Here is a 21,812-nt window from a genome sequence, read left to right on the forward strand (position 1 = left end):
GCAGCGTATTTCACACTTAAGTGGTTAAATTGGCTGTGATAAATTGTCGCGCAGTCAAAGTTGTTGCCACAGAAAGCCAGCGAGAGTGAGAGGGGGAGAGCATTGCGCTGCGGGGCACCTTAAGTCGCAGAAGATAAGCCCACAAGGATATGCGAGCGAGTGCCATAAGTGCTTATTCATAGTGTCTGAGTGCCTGCTGCTGACAGTAATCATAGCGCACGCATCAGCTTGTGTTATTAGGGGCATGCCTGACATATGACAACTGGGAATTAATATGTGAGTGCCAAAAATGAGACAAAAGTCAATGCCATAATGGCCGATGACTGTGTGGATGTGTGTGTGTGTGAGTGTGTCTGTGAGTGATGGCAACCTTTTAGCTGCACAGCCAAATTAAATGTCTAGCCAAATGTAGTTAGTCAACAAGAAGACGAGAGCCAGGCGACAGGCGTCGCAACATCGTCTTGATTAACTGACAGCGCACTGCAAATGTCCTCGATCTAAACATGCCTCAATTAGTGCCGTAGACCAGCAGCAGTCTGACAACAGTCGCATCGCAACGAAGTTAACAAATTCTCGCGCTTATCGCACCATTGATATCAGACAGTGTTGATGTGCATATCATTTTTATGGGCATTTCATGCAAAATGCTTCCTGTCGCCAACGACAACAACAGCCGCAAAAGCAGCAAGCAGCAGCAGCGACTGCAATGGTGACGTCTGCTGCCAGTAGCAAGGTAGCAGCCACAGTGACTTGTAAGGGAGCTACACTAAAGTTCATTAAGTATTTAGCTCTAATTAACCCTCCTCAATCGGAGCAAATAACATTTAATACACTTAAGAGCTTCAATTGTTTAAATTAAAATGTACTTCGAAAGATGCACATACAGAAATGTTCCTTCAAAAATGTACCTTTCGAAATGTACCTTCCAAGATGTACCTTTCGAAATGTACCTTCCAAGATGTACCTTCAGAAATGTGCCTTCAAAGATGTACCTTCTAAGATGTACCTTCCAAGATGTACCTTCAGAAATGTGCCTTCAAAGATGTACCTTCCAAGATGTACCTTCCAAGATGTAGATTCCAAAATGTATCTTTCAAGGTGTACCTTCAGAAATGTGCCTTCAAATACGTACCTTTAAACATGTACCTTTAAAGATGTACCTTTAAAGATGTACATTTAAAGATATACCTTTAATGATTTACCTTCAAATATGCACCTTCATATATGTACCTTCAAAGATGTACCTTTAAAGATATATCTTCGTAAATATGCCTTTGTAAAAGATTAATAGTTGAATTAATCTTTAAGCTGTCACAGTCAAATGTTATTAGGGCATTAATAAGAAAAGGTTTCACTGAACTAGCTTTAAATGAAACATTCAATGAGATTTAAGCTGTTTAATCGCTTAATATAATTTTATATAATATGTTGAAAGAGATTGCAGCGCTTTCTCAGGTAAGTTGTGAGTAAAGCCTTAAGAAAGGCTTAGGTGAACAATCTTCAATCTTTTAGGTTTTAAGCAAGTCTTATTAAAGTATTTTGAATTAATGTATCAATGTATCAATCAATAAGGCAGCATGAAGCACATCAGCTGCTATAGATCTAATAAATCTTAGCCTATTCGTAGCACAAAATAAAAAAAAAACAATTGCTTTAAGCTCCTTTATAAGCTATTTTAGGGGCGTGCAGCCTTGCTGTTATCAAAGCTTTTATCACTCATTAAGCACTCATCCAGTCAGCTTCAGCTAAGGCCACTGCAGCGCATTGCACAATTCGTGCTGGCCAGACCCAGATCTATTTTAGTGGTTAGGCATTGTGCCGACTCCTGCCTGTTTTGTCGCTCGTCGTGTGTCTTTTGCTGTCTCTAACTTGCCGGCTGACCGACTGCATTTGCAATTTATAAGCGTATATGTATGGGCGAATGAGTATCTATGTATCGGACTGTCTGTGGCATTTTTTCCGCGCACTTGTGGCGTTTTTTTAAAGCACAACTGACTTTCTCTCTGCAGAGGGAAACAATGGAAATGCAAATTGTTTTTATGTCTTTGTTTTTAATTTTTGGCCAGGCAACGCGAGGATATTTGGCAGGCCTGTGAATGCGATTTGTGTGCTGCGCTGCATGCAACTCCCCTTTTTTTTTGCTTTTTTGCCACACTGCAACAACAACCGAACGGTCAGACTTTTGGTTTTGCTTTTCGCTTAGTTTTCATTGTCGCCGGAAAATATTTGTTTCTTTGCATTTTCTGTAATTTGCATACGTGCGAACATTTTCCTCTTGCTCCTGACATTGACGTATGAATTTATAAAGACATTTACATGCATACATATATCCATGTATGCTAGGTACATAAATGTTCAACGTGGGGGTTCAACAAACCCAGAAAGCCGCAATAAAAGTACCTTCATTAGCTGCCATTAGCCGCTGGAATGTGCATCACATTTCACACGATATTAAATCGAGCAGAAGGCACAAAAACAGAGCTGTGAAAGCAGCTAGCTTAAATTGTTTGGACACATGGCCCAGGCACTGTTGCTGGCTGGCTGTGTGAAGTGCGTGTTTGTGCCATTAAAGTTTCATCAGTGGAGCAACAGCTAAGAGCGGCCAACCTCTCAAATCCCCAAAGCCCCCGCGGCCAGCTCTTTGGTTCAGGGAGTTAAAGGGTCGCTGGCGTTGCCTGATATTGTCATTACATGCTTCGAGGATATTTCTGTGGCGTAACCAAGGCAAATGTACTTTTGACAGTTGGACTCTTGAAAGGGTTGACCGACAGCGCACACACAGACACACACAGAGCGAGAGAAAACTTTGTACAATGCAAAAGATTCAAATTTCCAGCTCGGAACAGCAACAGCTGCCATATGATAATGCCTGCCTCAGGGGGGTCGAGTCGGTCGGACAACCCCTCAGTCATGTGACCAAAACCAAACCCATATAACTGGGCTTACTTGTAATAGTTCTCAAATCAGTTTGCTCGCAGCCAACTGCTGCAGCAGCAGCAATAAATGTTAGCTAAGCATTTAAATATTTTATTAATGTGGGATTTGCGAGCAATCCAAATAAATATGTAATGCTAGAAGCAAAACTATTGCACGCAGGTAGCTCTATGATATGGAAGCATTGGTTATGCTAAGTAACTATATATAAATAAATATAGATGTATGTACTATATCAATATATATATATAGTATAGTCCACAATAAAGCACAGATTTCCTAGCTAAATTTTTTTGCAAATATAATAAATTATTTCACGCCTTGCCTATTAACGAAACATGTTGATTATTAGTTGACAACAACAATAGACATTTTATTTAACTTCTATTTTTTTGATTTTGTTGATTTTACTTTTTATATTAGCATTAAATACGATTATCCATAGCTCAGCTTCAATAAATTAACAATTTAAATGTTGCTAACAAAGACAACACAAATGTTGCTAGCAACATGTTGCTGTGGAACGTATTTGAATGCAGCTAAGACTATACGCTATGTTATAAATGAGTAAATTTGCTTTAAAAAACACAAAATAATAGAAAATAACAAAAATCAAAATTAGATGAGATATATATCTGTATATCTATAATTTTAAAATGGCTTTTTAAGCAATATATTTATCATATTTATAAATAAATAAATGTTTTTAACATATTCAAAATATCGGCTTATCGGTTAAGAGTCAGCTGAAATCATAAAATACTTGAGATAGCTAATATGCCGCCCGTAGCTCAGCCATAAACCGGTTCTAGTCGAAGAGAGTCAAACGCATTTGCAGTTGCCGTTGCGTTCACAGTTCACAAAATGATCTTGGCCAGTATTTTTGTGTGTTTCTGCCTGGTGTCGGCTTACAACTATTTGAGACAACGTCAACAGCGCGGACTTATTAAAAATCTGGGAGGACCCTTTTCCTGGCCTCTATTAGGCGCCATGCACGAAATTGTGCGGCTCTCTCCAAAGAGTAAGTTCCGACACTCCATTTACTTAAATATGCCTATCAAATGTCAACTTCGACAGATTTCTTTGAGCGCAGCTCTGTCTACTTGGCCAAATATGGCACTGTGAGTCGTATTTGGGTTTTTCACAGACTCTTCATACCTGTCGCCGACTTGGAATTAGCTAAGCAACTGCTGCAGAGCGAAACGCATTTGGAGACGGGCCACGAGCTGATGAGCGACTGGCTGGGCGACAGCTTGCTCAATTGCCAGCCGCAACACTGGCCACAGCGACACCAAATACTCTTGGCACTCTCACAGCCAGACAACCTGTTGCAATTGAACCAGCTATTTCAGCAGCAGGCCGAGCAGCTCTGTCAACAGCTAGCGGCACAGGCGGAAACGCGACAAGTCTTTGATGTGTGGCAGTTGGTCTCGGACAATGTATTGGACCTGATGCTGTGCATCAGCTGTGGCATGCAGCCAAGCGAGCGGTATAAGCAGGCATTTAAAGAGTGAGTCGTTTGGTGTTAAGCAATTAATTATAGTTTATGCTGCGTTTTGAGTGATGAAACTAAGTTTAAATATTTATTCTCAGCTCAAACTGGTACAATTTACATATGTACCTGATTTTCAATAGCCAGTTCTTGCAGCAGCTGATTCAGTTCATAATTTATGTGGCTGGCTATCGACATTCAATTAGAGTCTGAATTGTTTCAGTTTAAATTTCATACTTTGACTTCTTTGTTCAAGTAACCAAAAACATTGATTGCAGCTCTCAAAATGCATCGACTTCTACTTCCACTTCTTCATTTTATTATCTAACAATTTATTCCATCACTATTATCTATAATTATGTATAATTAACTGTAATTTTACTTCGTTATCTTTCTCCAGTCTCATCGAGCTCTATCGCAAGCGTTTCTTGAGCGTACGATCAGCCAATCGGCTCACCTTCTTGCTCGGCTCGCCACTGATGCGAAGACGACAGCAACGGCTCATACGACGCATCAATGAGGAGAACAAACAGATGCTGGAGCAGCGCAGACAACATAAGCTAAACACTAATCAAATAAAAATCGAGGGCATCACTATAGATCGCATTGAACCGGCTCCAAAAGTGAAATATCAATCGCTGCTCGAGTTGCTGCTCGCGAGTGAAGCGTCGCTGACTGACGCCCAGCTCTTTGCCGAGCTGAACAGCTGCAACTTCTTGGGCCATTTGCTGTGCAGCAGCGCACTCTGCTTTGCCTTAGTGCTGATTGCACGACATCCGGCCGTGCAGCAACGCTGTCTGGATGAGCTGCGCCTAGCTAGTAGCTCAGCGAATGGGCGCTTGCCCTACCTGGATGCGGTGCTCAAGGAGACACTGCGGCTGCACCCACCGCAGCTGATTGTGAGTCGTGAGCTGAGTAAAAGCTTTGAGTACAGTAAGTGAATGAATCTCTTCTCTAAGTCTCATTCATGCCTCCTTGTGTTCACAGCTCATTCAGAGGTGGGCGATGGCGTTCTGCCCGCTGGTGCTGAGATCTACATCAATCTCTATGAGCTGCAACGCGCTGAGCTGGAATATGGCGATAAGGCGCAACTCTTCAAGCCAGAGCGCTTTCTGGAGCAGACTCAGCTTTGGCCTGGGTCCGCGCAGCTGCCCGGCGCAGCAAATGAGCTTAAACCTGCTGCAACAGCTGGTGGCGCCGCTGCTGCTGCAGTACGAGCTGCTGCCCTACGGCGATGCACTGCGACTCAATCTACGCTTGGCGCTGGGCTCGAGCAATGGCTTCCAGTTGGCGCTGCAGCCACGTTTGAACAGCAAACAAGATTAATTAGATTAAAGATTAATTAGATTAACAAAATAGACTTTAATTTAGAGACAAATGAAATATACAAACAAAGAGAACACCTCTCTATGGCTGGCTGCGCCTGCGCATGCCCATCTGAAATCCTGTATCCGAGCGCAGCACTATGTTAACCACAGCCTGCACTGGCTCGCCCAGCGGCAGCAGCTCGTACTCGCGCACAATCTTGGCCAGCAGCATCTTCATCTCCAGCTGGGCGAACTTCTGGCCAACGCAATTGCGTGGCCCCGCACTGAAGGGCACATAGGCAAAGCTCGAAGTGGAGCGTTCGCTGTTGGCATGACGCTCCGGCTTGAAGAGATGCGGATCCGGAAAGTTTTTCTCATCATTGTGCATGCCAATAATGCCCATAAGAATCTCAGAGCCGGCGGGTATAACAGCCGCGCCAAACTTGGAGTGTGCTGCAAGCAGAAAGTCTCATTTATACGTCGCCCACGCTTAGTCGCGCTCACTTACTGTATTTGAAGTCGGTTTGCAGCTTTCGGCCCACTAGCGGCACGGGCGGATATATGCGCAGCGACTCCTTGATGACGCACTCCACATACTTCAGCTCGCCCAAATCTCGCATGGTAACAGCGCGACTGCGATCGCTGCCCAGCACGTGCAGGATCTCCTCCAGCATTTTGGCCTGAACTTGAGGATTTCGTGATATGCACCACAGGCAGAAAGATAAGGCACTGGTGGTGGTGTCATGGCCCTCGAACATGAATGTGTCCACCTCCTCGCGTATCTCCTCGTCCCTCAGCGGTCGTCCATCCACGCTCGCCTGCAGCAGCACATCCAGCAGCGCCATGCGACGCTTGCCGCCCACCTCGTTCTGCAGCGGCTGCTCTGCGCCCACACGCTGCATCCCCTCCAGAATCTGGCGACGTTGCTTAATCACCTCAGTAGTAAATGCGTGCATGGTGCGTATGAGCTGCATCTGACGAAGCTTGAGATGTGGATGGGTTAGCGTGAAGAGCAGCTCGCTTTGCAGGTAGAACGACATGAAGCGCCAGGCCATTAATGCTGTGCATCTGGTGAGTGGAAGAGGAGCTGGATGAGATTGATTTTGATATAGAATGCAGATATGATTAGCCTGTTTACTATTGGAAGAAGAGCAAGCAGGGTATAGAGAAGATAGGGATACATTTTGCATGTACTTTGAGTCATGATCTGAGCTAGCTCCACAGAGCATCTATGAGTAAAGAGAATTTTTGGCTGAGTTTATTAAACTAGTTCAACTTAGTCAAAGCTGAGTCTGAGCCACTGCCACTCGATATCAAGGCAAGGCTATATCATATAGCAACTGTGTCCAGCTTACGGAACTAGTATGAAAACTAACTCTTTCAGGCTGACCTCTATATGAATATGCTTCACACTTACTCCGTAACAGCATTGGCATAGGGCGTGCTCTCTGCCAGCTGCGCATTCACTTTGGTGCCCATTGCCGTCTCAGCGATGATGTCCAAGGCAGCCAGGCAGACAAAGGGATAGACATCGAAGGTCTCTCCATTGGCACGCTGCTCCAGACGCTGCACGCACAGATTCGACTGCAGATCAAAGACCTCCACGAACTGTTCCAGTATCGAGAAGTGGAAGGTGGGCGTGATTATCTTGCGACGCTGGTACCACACTTTGCCATCGCTGAGCAGTAGGCCGTTGCCCAGCCACTGGCCCAGCACCTTGTACACCTGATGCTTAACCAAATGCTCCTGGCTGGCGAGCACCTGCTCATTGAACTCCACATCGCTGCTGGTGATCATCAAGCGATTCAGCACCCAAACACGCTGCAAATGTCCAAGTTCAATACTATATTTGTGGGATCGTTTAAGGAAATCTGCGAGCAACCATAATAAGTATGAGTTAATTAGTATAAAACAAAGAATTAACAATAACAATTATAGTAACGTTAACTGTAGCACTTCTATAATTCCGCGCACTTCACCTACTTATTTGTTTATAATCAATTCATTATTGGAATGCAAAGAGATAAGACTTATTTATAAATATACCAGTTGGGCTTGACTGACTGCATAGTACTCGTCCACGATTCTTAGACAAAGGTATTTAAATATGAATATATTTCAATATTGTATGTATCATTTATACATCTAACTGTTTCCGCATTTATATTTATGGCAGCAACACTAATATTGTAGAAAGCCCATATACTCTCTTGACTTCGTGAACGAGTATTAGCACGCACTTCGATAATTATAAGCCTAACGATTAGATTACTCACTAGCTACTTATTTGTTTATAATCAACGTGTTATTGGCATTCACTTATTTATAGAGCTCTAATAATAGATGTTATTTAGATAAGGCTTCATTGAAAGAAATATGTTGTTTACACTTGAGCAAGTCAATGTGAACTTGCAGAAGTGGATGATCATGCAGGGACTTGGGATTATTGGCCACCTACTGACGCCATCAAGTGGACAACAGGCCAGCAGGGCAGTACGCAAACAATTAGGTAGAGAAAATGGAAAATCGAATTATTTTAAAGGGCGTGACAGACTTCTTAAAGTATATATATTCTTGATCAGGGCGTTAAACAGAGTCTATTGAGGCCTGTCCGTCTGTCTGTCTGATCTCACCATCTATAAGAGCTTGAGACTTAAAATACTTTTTGAAAGTCCGTGTATAGCACGCATATATCTAGTTTGTTTCAAATGCAGCTACTAAAAATAATATATATAAATATGTATAAACAGTAATAATGGAATCAGTAAAGGTGTTTGTGCATTTGTTCGTCAGCCTTAAGTTGAGACAAAGTATAAAAATAAAAATAAAATAAAAATAATAATAAATGAAAAATAATATATATGTACTATATATATATATATATATATATATATATATATATATATATATATATATATATATATATATATATAGTACATATATATTATTTTTCATTTATTATTATTTTTTTATATATATATTTTATATATATATATATATATATATATATATATATATATAACTATATATGTATAACCATATATGAAATAATATATGATCAGCATAATCAGTATCTGCCTATATAGTTGCATATATTTGTTTGTCTTTTATATCATGTAAAATGAGTAAAAAAGTAATAAATGTGCTCAACAGCAGCAAGAAAAAACATGTTGATTCACGTATATATGCAGTATACAAATTCCCGATCGTCATTTCTCCTTGTCTGCTGCCGCCAACTTAGTTCAAAATGAGTGTAAATTCTCACTCAGAAAGCGCTCAGCAGCGCTGCTGCAGTGGCCCTTTGAGTGACTTTCAGGTATAAAAGGGCGCAGCAGCGGCTGCGGCGATCAGTCAAGTTTATGACCTGGACCAGGTCAGTCGTTGTGCAGTGCAGTGCGAATGGTGAATAAATTTAAGTTTTTTTTGTTAAATTGTTTAAGTTTAAATAAATTGTATTCTTTAATAAATATTGTATTTGTTTAAATAAATATTTTAATATATATTTAAGTTTTTTTGTTTTGGAATATTGTCTAATTGTTTAATAATTATTTAAATGTTATTTATTATTAATAAGCACTAATTGTTATTATAATAATGATGTTCGTTGTAATGTTCATTAGCAATAATGATCATTCGGAGTAATGATCATTTATGTTCATGATTATTACTGGTAATTATCATTAACGTTAATGATCATTAGCAAAATGATTTTCTCATGATCATTTTCGTAATGCCTTGTTCTCTTTAAAATTGTTAATTACCTACTCTTATTATATTTTATAAGAAATAATTATATATTTTATAAGAAATAATGTTTAAGAGCATTTAATTTTATTAACTCCTTATGAAAGAGTTAAGTTATTTTCAAAGTGATTTTGATGTTTGTCATAGGAAGAGAATCTCTTCTCTTAATTTTAATTTTTATAACATTATATACTTGTACATATATATTTAATATATATATGTATAGATATATATATATATTTAAGAACAAGAATGTCTAAATGTATTATATATATATTCATAGATTTAATATAATAAATAACAATGATAATAGCAAACAAATGTTTGCTGAATAATCTTTTTATGTATTAGAATTTTGTTAGTAAAAATATGTAATTTCTCTTAAAAATAGTAAAAGTTTATAAAATAAATTTAAAAAAAATAGTAAAAAGTAAAAAATGTATAACAATTAAGATATTAATATTTAAACCTATATTTACTATATACCTTTATTTAGTATATGTTTATACCTATATTTAAGGCCCTTCAATAATTATGGATAACAGCTGGGTATCTCCTAGTCGAACACACCGACTATAGCTTTCATACTTGTTTAACTTAACTTTCTTTACATATAGACATGATCTTTGGCCTGAACAAGTCTAACTGGAACTATAAAAATACTATATGGATTATTTGAATTTATAATTGATTTTTAACAACATTGTAAACTCTTCTGCTTGCATGAGTTGAAAATGGAATGAATGAAGTATACAAATATAATATATAAAAATTATTATATTTTAGCGCTTGACTACTTTTACGACAACTAGAACTACTAAATACTATTAGAAATAAATAGAGTAACTTCGCGCTAAGTTCAAATATGTTAAAAGTGCTGTATAAAGTTCAGTTTAGCTGTTTTATTGCCTGGCAACACTATATGTATAAAAAATATATATAATATATGTAATTAGAACAGACAAGTTATATACAAGATATCTGTTCTATATCAACGATATACTAATTATACCCGTGCTACGAACCCCTTAGATAATGAATGCGCACAAGAACGAACGAAACAGCGCCAATGGCCGCGATCTCTTGTCCCTGTTCCATAAAGCTGCTGATAGTGATGCTGGCTGCTGCATACAACAATATTAAAGGCATCAAACAATCATATTTCTCTACAACTTTTAAGAAAGAATTTCTCATATGCACAGCAAATACATAACGAGTTCGGAAGGACTAGAGCTTATCAAATGGAACAATCCATAACATCTAAAGTCTATATATCTATATATATAGTCTATAGTTTATTAGGCCATATAAACAGCTGAATGAATTGTAAGCAATATTGAATTGTTTTGTATAGCAGCTGTTTTGCACATTTCTATATAATATTTGTGATAATTAAAACAGTGTAAAACGGCTGGAACTGCACTTTGGACTTTGCTGCACATTTCACTTGATACGTACTTTTGGGATTCAGATTGATGACGCGATGCAAGGCTCCAATTAGTGGAAAGCAATAAGGACCCGGCAGATTGGCAACTGCCGCCCGCCTGCCCCTTTGGCGCCAATGGCAGAGACTGGCGACTGTCAGCAGCAGCACAACAATTGCGATCAGCAGCATTTCGCACACTGAACTGAAGCGACTCAAGCCAGAGGCATATAGTGCTATAGTTTTCTTATCTAATCGAGATTCAATAAGCCGCTGTAACGAAACACTTGCACGCTAATGCTGCGATTAGCACGTAGTGAGCGTTTATTTCTTTAGTTATTTTCTTTTAGTGTGCATGGAGCAGGAACGAGTATGCTAATTGTTTTGGACGCACAGTGCCGTTCAGTGGGTCGCAGCGGCAAGTTATCTGTTCTTTATATAAATATTCTTCTTTTTTTATGTAATTTCCGTTAGAGACATTCGTGCGGAAATTAAAACATTTGCACAGTGAAACAACAACGGGGGATGGATAGCTGCCAAAGCAGAGCCTCGTCCTGAAGGACTGCACTCGCAAAAAACTAATTAACAGTTGCTTCCTGCAGTCGAGCCGAGGCTGCTACAGTAACTTTGACTTTTGTAATGGCATTTTATCATATTATTTTAAAAAGGGTCAGCGAGCGGCGCCCCAAAGCGAGCTGCAGACACACACACACACATCCTTATAGATATGTGTGCACACATATATAGATGTATGGCATAGGCGTGCTTTTAATTGTGCATTTTCAATTTTCGCAATGACTGTTATAAATAAAACTCTGGCTGCCGGCAGCAGAAGAAGAACAAAAAAAGAGGCAACAGAAATGGAAGATTTTCCACATTAATTTGCGCATATTAAAAATGCAATTTGTTGCGTTAATTGCAGCATGTGAAATGTATCAGACAATCCGAGTGATAGCACAGACCGAAACAGATACGGAGACCGCCCAGTGCTCAACAGCCAAGTCACGTTGATAGCCAGCGCAAACAAGCGAATAGCACGCGAGCAACGCGGCGTATGAGTAATGCGAGCTTTTCGTTCAATGAGTAAGGCTCCGCTCTCTGTGTGTGTGTGTGTGTGTGAGCTTGTGCGTGGATGTGTGTGTGTGTATTTGCCAGACACGTGAGTAACAGCAAACTCAGCCTGGCTCTGCTGTGGATTTAAAATTATTTTTTAAATGCGAGTCAACAGATATTTCGGTTAAGGCGCCAACTGCTCTGAAAATTGATATAAATGAGAACAATCAAATGGGGTAGAGAACAGAAAAATTATTAAAGAACTGTCTTTAAATTGAGATTGCGTTATGAACAAATATATATAAATATTACTGAACAAATGAAAATTTATTTATTTATTTATTAATTATTATATAGTGTATGGAATATATACGATTGAAATCAATGAACTGTTAAACTGACTGAGTCACTGATTGGCTAATTGATTGACTGGCAAACTTACTGATTGGCTGATTGAGTGACTGATTGGCTAACGATTGATAGACTGATGGTGGTGGACTAACAGCCTTGCCGATTGATGGATTGAAGAACTTAATAGCTGATTAATTAATTGTCTCAGTGATTGACTGACTAAAGTTAGTAAGTCCGTTAATCAATAAGATAAAGACAACAGTTTTGATTGACTGACTAAAGTTAGTAAGTCAGTTTATCAGTAATTTCTTACTAATTAACTAGCTCTGACTGATTGTGACTGTGATTGGCTGATTGACTGAATTACAAACTGACTGATGATGATATCTGACAGACAGATAACTGACAGACAGATAACTGATGCGTTGATTGATTGACAAACTTTAAACTGTAACAATCTTTTCAACTGATTGATGGATTGACTGACAGAATCACTGATAGACTCATTGACACTGGGTTATCTAAGGTATTATAAAAATGCCAGTAAGTGTACAATAAAATATTTATATATATTTTATATATATCTATTCACTTATCATAATCTCGATATCTTAATGCTTGTATTATTATAAAATTAAAAATATATAAATTAAGTAACTTAGTGATTTTCAGTTGACTGTAGACTATATATATATAATATATATATATATATTTCAGATATATGGTATATACACTTTGCACAACATCGATGTGAAAATGAAAAAGTTAAAAATGGACGACTTAAGTCAACTTTTAGGTTGTTAACCAACACTGGTTAGCGAGAGAGCACCGTTATAATCGTCATAAGCAATATAATCTTCATCATATTAGCTAAGCTATACGAGCTAGAGCTATTCTTAGCGACAGTTATAGGTCTATCCGGAGACTGGAGTTCAATGGCTTTTTCGGCCATGGCACTGATGCCAACCCAAGACTCGTCAGCTAAGTCCTTCAGCAGGTTCTTTGGTGGCCAAAAGTCAAAGGTGAGTCCATCTCGCTCACCGGACAATTCGAATGCATAGGAAAGCGGAAAGCCTATCGAATAGGCATAGTCCAAGCTGGTGCCCCCAAACGTATCCTCCTTGCCATACTGCCCATAGGTGAATCTTGTGCCAGTTGCATTGAAAATGGCCTCGGCTCCAGCCTCAGCCACATCATGCAAATCGTTATCATTATCACTTGTGTCACTAGCAGATGAAGAGACGAAACCTTTTAGCACAGATCAATATATACTTAGGGGTAATACCCACCTCTTGTATACCCAGGGATAGAAAATGCTGGTGTGATGCGAATGCAGTGTGATGAACAGCATCCCACGTTTGCTCTGGACCAATTCGAGCATTTTGTCGCGCACCGCTCGCGTCTCTGGTTCCGAGAAGGGCTTGCTGCCGGCATAGTGCATGGTGCAGGAATCGTTTAGCTCGGCATAGCCCTGGCCCCAGCCAATATCGTAATTTCGATTAATATTCGTTCCGAAGCAGTTGAAGCCGTTCGGCGACCGCGTATTTCGCCACAATTTGTCCACATTACGCGAGTACATATAGCCATCCGGATTGACCTGTGGCATCACAATCCAATCGTAATCGTGCAGCAAGTGCGCATTCTCCTCATGCCTAACCACTAGCTGCTCCAAGGTGTACAATGCAGCAACAGGTGTCAGCCATTCGCGCGCATGTGCTCCGGCTATGAGTAGAATCGCCTTCTTGCCGTCGCGCCCATCGCCGTTCGTTATCGTTAACGATTTCAGTGGGCGCTTCTCATACGTGACGCCCACATCTTGTAGAGCAACGCGATCGCTGTACGCCTTGGCTAGCTGCTCCATGTAATCCAGCATGCCATCGTAGCCGAGGTAGTCATCGAGTAGCAGAGACGGCGCCACTTGCCGACGCAGTCGCCGCTTGAAGGCCTCAACACGCGACGCGCCAAACGCCAGCGATTGATCGAGCTGTGTTATCAACAAGATAAGCACACATAGCCAACCGTACAGGGTATTATCGATTACTAACATGCTACGCACTGGCTTGCACACATGCCATTTGTTTTATATATATATATATAAATATATATACATATGAAATTATATATGTGCATGGGTTTCCCAGCGCTACACGTAGAACCGATTGCTCTTAATCACAAGCTACAACTGAGTGCGGGTCAGTTGACTCTGCAGTATGTGTTTACTAACTGTTGCTGCTTGCCCTCTCTCCAACTTACTCTCTCCCACTCTCTCTTTCCCCTGCTCGCTCTCTTCTCTTCTTTTGTATAATAAAATTCGCAACGTTATTATCTATCGATGATACTTATACTAAAATATAATTTTCTCTCGCTCTCTCTCTCAATGCCTTCCGCCTCTCTTTGCAAAGAGTTGCATCTATTTTTAGACTCGCTCAATATGTATGTTTGCAAAAACTCTCTGGATCTGCATCACCATGCTCTTGTTAATGTTGGAGCGAGAGACTCTTTGTAGATACATTTCGTTGCACTGCGCTTTTTATACTCGTTCGCGAAGTGAGTGGTGTATATTGGGTTTGTGCAATTAAAGCTTCAGACTTGATTTTTCCTCTTATAAAAAGATACATTTACGGTGGGCTTGGCCAATTCAGAAATACTAAAACTGGTATAAAAGATAAACTGATAAGTACTTTGAATTTGCAATACATACTCGTAGATAACGTTATACCAGCCCTTAATGACATATATACCTACCTCCATTCGGGCGTGGCCATATAGATAAAACTGTATCTTCCTCAGTCTTAGAGCTAGAACTCCACATTGCGACAGTTAGCTACTCTTATGAACGAGTATTATGCAGTCAATATCGCCCGACTGCATTGTTCTTACTCGTTGCTTATTGATATTCTGTGTTCATCGCAACTGCGCGCACTGTGCAATTTGGCTGACAGTGACAAGCAATGCCTGAACTGCAGTCTATCAAATATGGCAATAGCTAGATATAGAGTTAGTTATATTCAGCTATACTTAGTTATAGTTAGATAATTAGCACAACAGACAAGTTCTTTAAGTCAACAGCCTCTGCCAATTCGCTGAAATGGCTAATTGAGTTAGCAAACATTTTGCATGAGGACAGTGTAGAAGGGTCAGCAACAGCAGTGGAAGCAGTAAAACAACAACAACACGAATACTGTTTAGCCACTATATTTTCTAGTCTTATGCTCCACTTTTATCTGCATTTTGCGGCTTTGCCATTTTGCGGTTTAAAAAGCCATTAAAAAACGTAATTATGTTGATAAATACGTCTTACTGGGCATTTTGCATTTTTATTTTTTTTTTCAACTTCCTGTCGACGGGCAGCCAAAGGACGTGAGCGGGCCGCAAGGCGAGGCTGTTGCCACTCAACTTTGGCCGCAACAACAAACACACTTTGCTGGCAAGTTTTTAGCCAGCAAATATTTTATCATTGCGCCTTTTTTGCAGTCAAGTGGCTCGGCAGGACCTCAGGCAGCAGCAGCAGCGGCAGGACATGGCAGCTGCTGCCGCTGACTGTTGCATTTAAGCGCTGTTTATGCCCGCAAAATTTTGTCTTGCTGCAATTTGTTGCAAGCTAAAACATTTTTTCTTCTTCTTCTTCTTTTTTTTTGGCTAGTCAAGCGAAAAGTGATTCGCACAGTTTTTGAGCCTTTCTTTTTGGCAGTTTTTCATTTGAAGTCCTTTGCGCTGAGGCAATTCAGCTGATTGCGATCTAATGGAGCCATCATTTATGCTAAGACTTCGAGACGCAATTGACTACTGGCTCTTTGTTGGCTCAAGCTAAGTGGCAAGAAATTAATGAGCTAGCAAAAATGTGATTTCAATTTATAGATTATGAACCTCAGCTCGAATCTCTTCCTCTTTCCCAGGCTGCCTGCAATTGCCAATGTGCATAATTTATAACGAGGCAAACTTCTGATTGAGAGTTGAGAGAGAAAAGCAAGTGAAGATGTTGCGGTCCGGGAGTACATGACGACGAAATACTCGCTTGCAGTGCGAGAAGAAGTTGAAATGAATGAAAGTAAAGAGTTGTCGATTATAATCGATCTTTAGATGAGCTCTTTGGTATAAATGAATCGATTGTAGAATATATCGATTATAATTGAGCTGTTAAGAAACTTTTTATATGAACTTGTAACATGAAATTATCAATTATAATCGATCTTTAGTAAATCATTTAAGTGTACAAATATCGATTTCTTATGAAGTGGCATCGAGATCTTTGATTTTATCGCTTTTCAGTCTACAGTCGATAATAATAAAGAACTATTGATTTAATGAATTATTATCGATCATTAAGCAAACTTATTAGTTCAAAAACTTTGATTTTCTTATAAAGTAATACACATTTTATCAATTCCATTGCTTAAAGGTATTTTATGTTATACAGATCTAGATCTTTATCACTCTATCCACCTTCAGCTATTTTTTCGCAATTCAATTTTGCAACTCTTCAGCTTCCATAGCAACACCATATACCCATTTCACTCACTGAGCGCGCATAAAAAAAATCCGATTAGTTCAGTTGATGCTGTGTCCTTCGCTCCGACTCCATCTCCATCTCCACCTCCGTCTCCCACTCCTTCGGCCATCACTTGCCATGCGAGTCACGTAACGCGTTCATGTCCGATTTTTAAGTTTGCGCTGCACAAATCACGTAACCCGACCATTCAGGCTCCTGCTTCGCTGTGGTTAGAGATTGGGCGTTAGTTGATGGGCGTGGCAGTGGTAGAAGAGCCAAGCTAATGTCCTACTTCAGGCTATTTGTAGTGTGTGCACTTTGTGTGCAGCTTTTATGATTTGTTTATATACAGCAACTCGAGGACGTGAGGCGAAAGCTCCGACTCTGAGCATGAACTGTGATAAAAACTAGATTACGATTATTAAATAACACATTAAGAGTTTTATTATGGTTTATAGTTTAGATATTGTTAGGTGGATGAATAAGAGCTGGATGTGATTGAGTAGAAGCAATTAAGAGGGTTCTAGTCGGGAGTGTTCGACTAGGAATTACCTGCACTGAGGTGCTATATAGACAGACCGACTTGGCTATATGGACTTAGCTCAGCATTCTGATCTGCCACACCACCTTCTCCTGAAATGATCTTTTCAATGAGAATTCAGATTTCAGGCCTTTAGCTGTACCCCAGCTGGAAGATGAGGTATTTTATTATTATTTTTTATTTTATTTTTATTTTATTATTTTATAGGCTCCCATAAAAGCAAATACTTATCATATATAAAGAAAAGTCTTTATTTAATGCAAAACTCTTAAAATTATTTAGAATCCCCAGTGAGTGCCGAATCCATCGAAGCTCATGTGGGAGACTGCCTCGGCGGGTGAATAGTGCACCACAGAGGGTTGGTGGCTGGCGTAGGTGGTCTGGACAGCTGGGATGTGTTGCTGCTGCTGCTGATGGTAGACTGGAGCCTGGCTATAGAACGCAGGCTGTTGTGGTGCTGGTGCTGGAGCAGCAGCATAGCTGATAGTCTTGGCTATGGCTGGCTGATAGACATTGTTGCTGATGCGTGTGTCCAGCTTGTGCACCTGGGAGTAGGGCGTCGCCACGGACTTGGCATAGTGAGAGACGGTGCCGTCGTAGCTTCTGACCACATTCTGCTGGGTATGCGCCACGGCATGCTCATCGGCCAGGTAGCTAATGCCAGCCCAGGTGGGCGACAGCAGCAAAAGAGTTGAGATTAGTGAGAGGAATGCGCGAGACATGTTTGAGCTGTGAGAGAAGTCGAGTAACTGTTTGACTTTTGCTGCCGCCAGCAGGTCTTATAAATGCGCATTAACTCGATCAATAATTACTCAAATTGTTTTTTTTTTTTGCCCAGTTTGTGGGCGAAGCGTTATGGTTAATGCGATTGGGTTTTGCGTGACTTTCATAAATCCACATTTAGCCGGAGATCGTGGCAAATCAATTTATGCCACAATGTGACAGCAAATGGAGGGCGTGCCACACTTATGACCATATTGCATAACAGCCATTGAGCCACAGCAGGCCATGCTGAGGTCGCCGGCGCACCTGCTCCACATACCAGCATTTCGGCTCTGAAGTGCCCTCAAGCTCTGCGTGCCCATGCCCAAAATAATAACAGCCCAGTCACAATTTATGGCCCATCGGAGATGCATTAAGGATGCCCAATTGTGAATGCATCTCGACAGCTTCAGTTCAACTGCTTTCAAATGTCTTTGCATCCAATTGTACAATTACTCTAACACACACATATGTATATATAAAAAAGCGTTCTTCCAGTAAACCGCTTAAATAAATATTCACTCCGTCATTTGCTCGTTAAATGGCTTATTTCATTGTCTGAGCCCGAGGCCAGCAATAAGAGGCACAGTCGCCTCTCAACCTAACTTTCAGTCACCACAGGACTGGAAACTATATAATTGGCGCCCAACGTGGGGCGGACTCCACAACCAACAACAATTAAGACAGCAGCGCGGGAGCTGCAATTGACAGATCTTATAAAGGGATTTTTTTTTTGTTTTGTGTTAGTTGAATCTTGTAAGTGGATACTCTAGCCAAAATTTTTCTTCAAACACAAAAAGTGTTAAAATTTATTTTATAAAAAAATAGCTAGGACTAGCGAGTATTTTATATTGCAATTGCATGTAAAAAAAAAAAAAATTAATGATCAGAACCAAGTGAGAGTGACTACTTTGGGAATTTTAGTGGCAGCAATTGATCATTCAGATCGTCAATAAAATTACATTGTGTTACTTTCTGTGTGTCTGAAGTTGTGCATGCAGTTCTCGTAGTTCAGAACTGCGACGTAATTCGACCCATCTTCTGACGGCCCGTTTTATTTTTCGCGACCACTGACCTGCGCATGTCTCGGTTCAACCAATAGAGAAACCCTCGCAGGCAGTCTAGCGACTCAGATTCCGACTGTGCAGTTCTCCCACCATCAGGTAGAATGGATGTAGATCAGCTTACGGAAGTAATAAGGACGGCTATCAGCAAAGCTTTAGCCGAACAGGCTGCTGTAAACCAGCAGAGGGAGCATGCATTGACTCAAAGAATTAATGAGTTAGCTGAACAAATAGCAGATGCATCCCCATTAGTTAGAAGTTCTTTTTTGAAAATGCTGAAGACCAGACAAAAGGCCTTTGCAGACCCAGACGAGACGTTGCCGTATAACACATCAGTCGTGGCTACCATTAGGACCATAGATGAGCAACCGATCTATACCAAGCTTTACCCATATCCAATGGGAGCGGCTGATTTCGTTAATAAAGAAATCAAAGATCTACTAAAGAATAATATAATTCAAAAGTCCGTCTCTCCCTACAATAACCCAATATGGGTAGTAGACAAGAAGGGCACTTATGAAGCGGGCAATAGGAAAATGAGGTTGGTAATGGACTTTCGTAAACTTAACGAAAAAACCGTGCCGGACAAATACCCTATGCCAAATATATCAATGATATTGGGGAATTTGGGGAGAGCCAAATTCTTTTCAACATTAGACCTCAAGTCTGGTTATCACCAGATCATACTCGCTGAACGCGACCGTGAAAAAACCTCTTTCTCTGTGAACGGGGGGAAATACGAGTTCAAAAGACTCCCCTTTGGATTAAAGAATGCAGCAAGCATTTTTCAAAGAACCATCGACGACATACTGCGAGAGCAGATTGGCAAATTTTGCTATGTTGATGTCAATGACGTAATCATCTTTCAGAAGATGAGGAATCCCACATTAAACACGTGGATCGGGTCCTAAAAAGCTTATACAAAGCAAACATGAGGGTCTCCGTCAAAAAGTCACGTTTTTTTAAGAAAAGCGTGAACTTTCTTGGTTTCGTAGTCACCAGCACTGGCACCACGACGGATCCTGAAAAGGTTAGGGCAATACAGGAGTATCCAGAACCAAAAACGCTGTTCGAGGTTAGATCATTTCTAGGCCTCGCAAGTTATTACAGATGTTTCATTAGGGACTTCGCCGCAATAGCAAGACCCATCTCGAATATCCTGAAGGGTGAAAATGGAACAGTCAGTAAGCATAGGTCCAGAAATATAAAGGTTCAATTCTCTGAAGTGCAGCAGAGGGCATTTCAGAAGTTGCGCGATATTTTGTCATCCGAGAATGTAATGCTCAGGTACCCCGATTTTAAGAAGCCATTCGATCTAACGACCGATGCTTCGGCTCACGGCATAGGTGCAGTTTTGTCTCAAGAGGGTCGTCCTATAACAATGATTTCAAGAACATTGAAGGACAGTGAGGTTAACTATGCAACCAATGAGAGAGAGTTATTGGCCATTGTATGGTCACTTGCCAAATTAAGGCACTATTTGTATGGGGTGAAAGACATTAATATCTTCACTGACCATCAACCCTTGACCTTCGCAGTTTCGGAATCTAATCCAAATGCGAAAATCAAAAGGTGGAAAGCGCGCATGGACGAGTCTAATGCACGTATCTTCTATAAACCTGGCAAGGACAATCTGGTTGCGGATGCCTTGTCAAGACAGCAGCTCAACGCTATAAATGAGCAAGAAATTGAGTCCTGCGCTGCAACGATCCACAGTGAGGTATCTCTCACCAACACCATTGAGACGACAGACAAACCCTTGAACTGTTTTCAAAACCAGATAGTGCTAGAAGAGGCGCGTTTCCCCTTAAAACGAAGTTTTATTCTTTTTGGAAATAAGAAACGCTACTTGATCAGCTATACATGCGTCGAATCGCTGCTAGAACGAGCTCGAAGATGTAGTCTCACCCAAATGCGTAAATGCTCTCCACTGTAATTTACACACGCTTGCAATGATACAAGATGCATTGGTGCGAAGATACCCAGCCACAAAGTTCTGGCATTGCAAAAATCGCGTAGTGGACATATTTGCGGTTGGAGAAGGAAGGGAAATCCTCACAGTCGAGCATAATAGGGCCCATAGGTCTGCACAGGAAAATGTTAAGCAGGTACTCTCGGAGTACTACTTTCCACGGATGGCAAAATTGCCAAGGAAATAGTACAAAACTGCAAAACATGTGCTAGGGCTAAGTATGATAGACACCCCAAAAACAAGAGCCACAAGAAAAGATAGAGAAAAGATCAGAAACGCTCAGACGACGCTCAGAGCTAGGGAGAACGCAAAGCGGCAGAATAGAGTCTTCGATGTTGGTGACAAGGATTTGGTCAAGTCCAACCGACGGCTCGGAAACAAACTCACACCTTTATGTGTCGAGAAGGCCGTGGAAGCAGACCTGGGGACCGAGGTCCTCATTAAAGGAAGGGTGGTCCACAAGGACAACCTAAGATGACTCCCTTGTTTTTTTATTACACCTTTTTTTTAAGCCGCTAGGCAATTTCGAATAAGTTAGATATAGTTTTCTATTTACCTTTAGCCACTTGGCATAGTTTTTATAAAACATTTTGGTGGCGGGTACACCGATGCTGGTGATTTAGAGCAGACTAGGTCCACTGAAATGCGACTAATGAATGCCAACAGTAGACGGATAGAAG

The 21,812-nt window shown here is 40.6% G+C and overlaps 4 protein-coding genes across 4 annotated transcripts; 1 reads left to right on the forward strand and 3 right to left on the reverse strand.

The window, feature by feature from the left end:
* Positions 1 to 3,798: 3,798 nt before the first annotated feature.
* LOC115483419 (probable cytochrome P450 316a1) lies at positions 3,799 to 5,752 on the forward strand. The gene is given in 5 exon segments (XM_030225322.1): positions 3,799 to 3,955; positions 4,012 to 4,444; positions 4,827 to 5,359; positions 5,414 to 5,546; positions 5,548 to 5,752. Coding segments are annotated over 5 exon segments (1,461 nt in total).
* Positions 5,753 to 5,833: 81 nt separating this feature from the next.
* On the reverse strand, positions 5,834 to 11,196 carry LOC111593207 (cytochrome P450 4d8). Its single transcript, XM_023305852.2, has 4 exons — positions 10,936 to 11,196; positions 7,151 to 7,604; positions 6,242 to 6,801; positions 5,834 to 6,186 (listed from the first exon to the last, which is right to left on the reverse strand). The coding sequence occupies exons 1-4, from the start codon at positions 11,090 to 11,092 to the stop codon at positions 5,834 to 5,836; spliced, it is 1,524 nt and encodes a 507-aa protein (XP_023161620.2). The 5' UTR covers positions 11,093 to 11,196.
* A 1,868-nt stretch (positions 11,197 to 13,064) lies between these two features.
* LOC115483420 (carboxypeptidase B-like) lies at positions 13,065 to 14,351 on the reverse strand. Its single transcript, XM_030225323.1, has 2 exons — positions 13,594 to 14,351; positions 13,065 to 13,530 (listed from the first exon to the last, which is right to left on the reverse strand). Exons 1-2 carry the CDS (start codon positions 14,349 to 14,351, stop codon positions 13,119 to 13,121), a joined length of 1,170 nt encoding a protein of 389 aa, XP_030081183.1. The 3' UTR covers positions 13,065 to 13,118.
* Positions 14,352 to 17,612: 3,261 nt separating this feature from the next.
* Positions 17,613 to 18,056, reverse strand: LOC115483421 (larval/pupal cuticle protein H1C-like). The gene has a single exon (XM_030225324.1). It carries the CDS (start codon positions 18,054 to 18,056, stop codon positions 17,613 to 17,615), a length of 444 nt encoding a protein of 147 aa, XP_030081184.1.
* Between the last annotated feature and the right edge of the window lie 3,756 nt (positions 18,057 to 21,812).

This window comes from Drosophila hydei, unplaced genomic scaffold (genome assembly GCF_003285905.1).
Source record: "Drosophila hydei strain 15085-1641.00,03,60 unplaced genomic scaffold, DhydRS2 tig00008128-arrow-arrow-pilon, whole genome shotgun sequence".
Lineage (NCBI taxonomy): Eukaryota > Metazoa > Arthropoda > Insecta > Diptera > Drosophilidae > Drosophila > Drosophila hydei.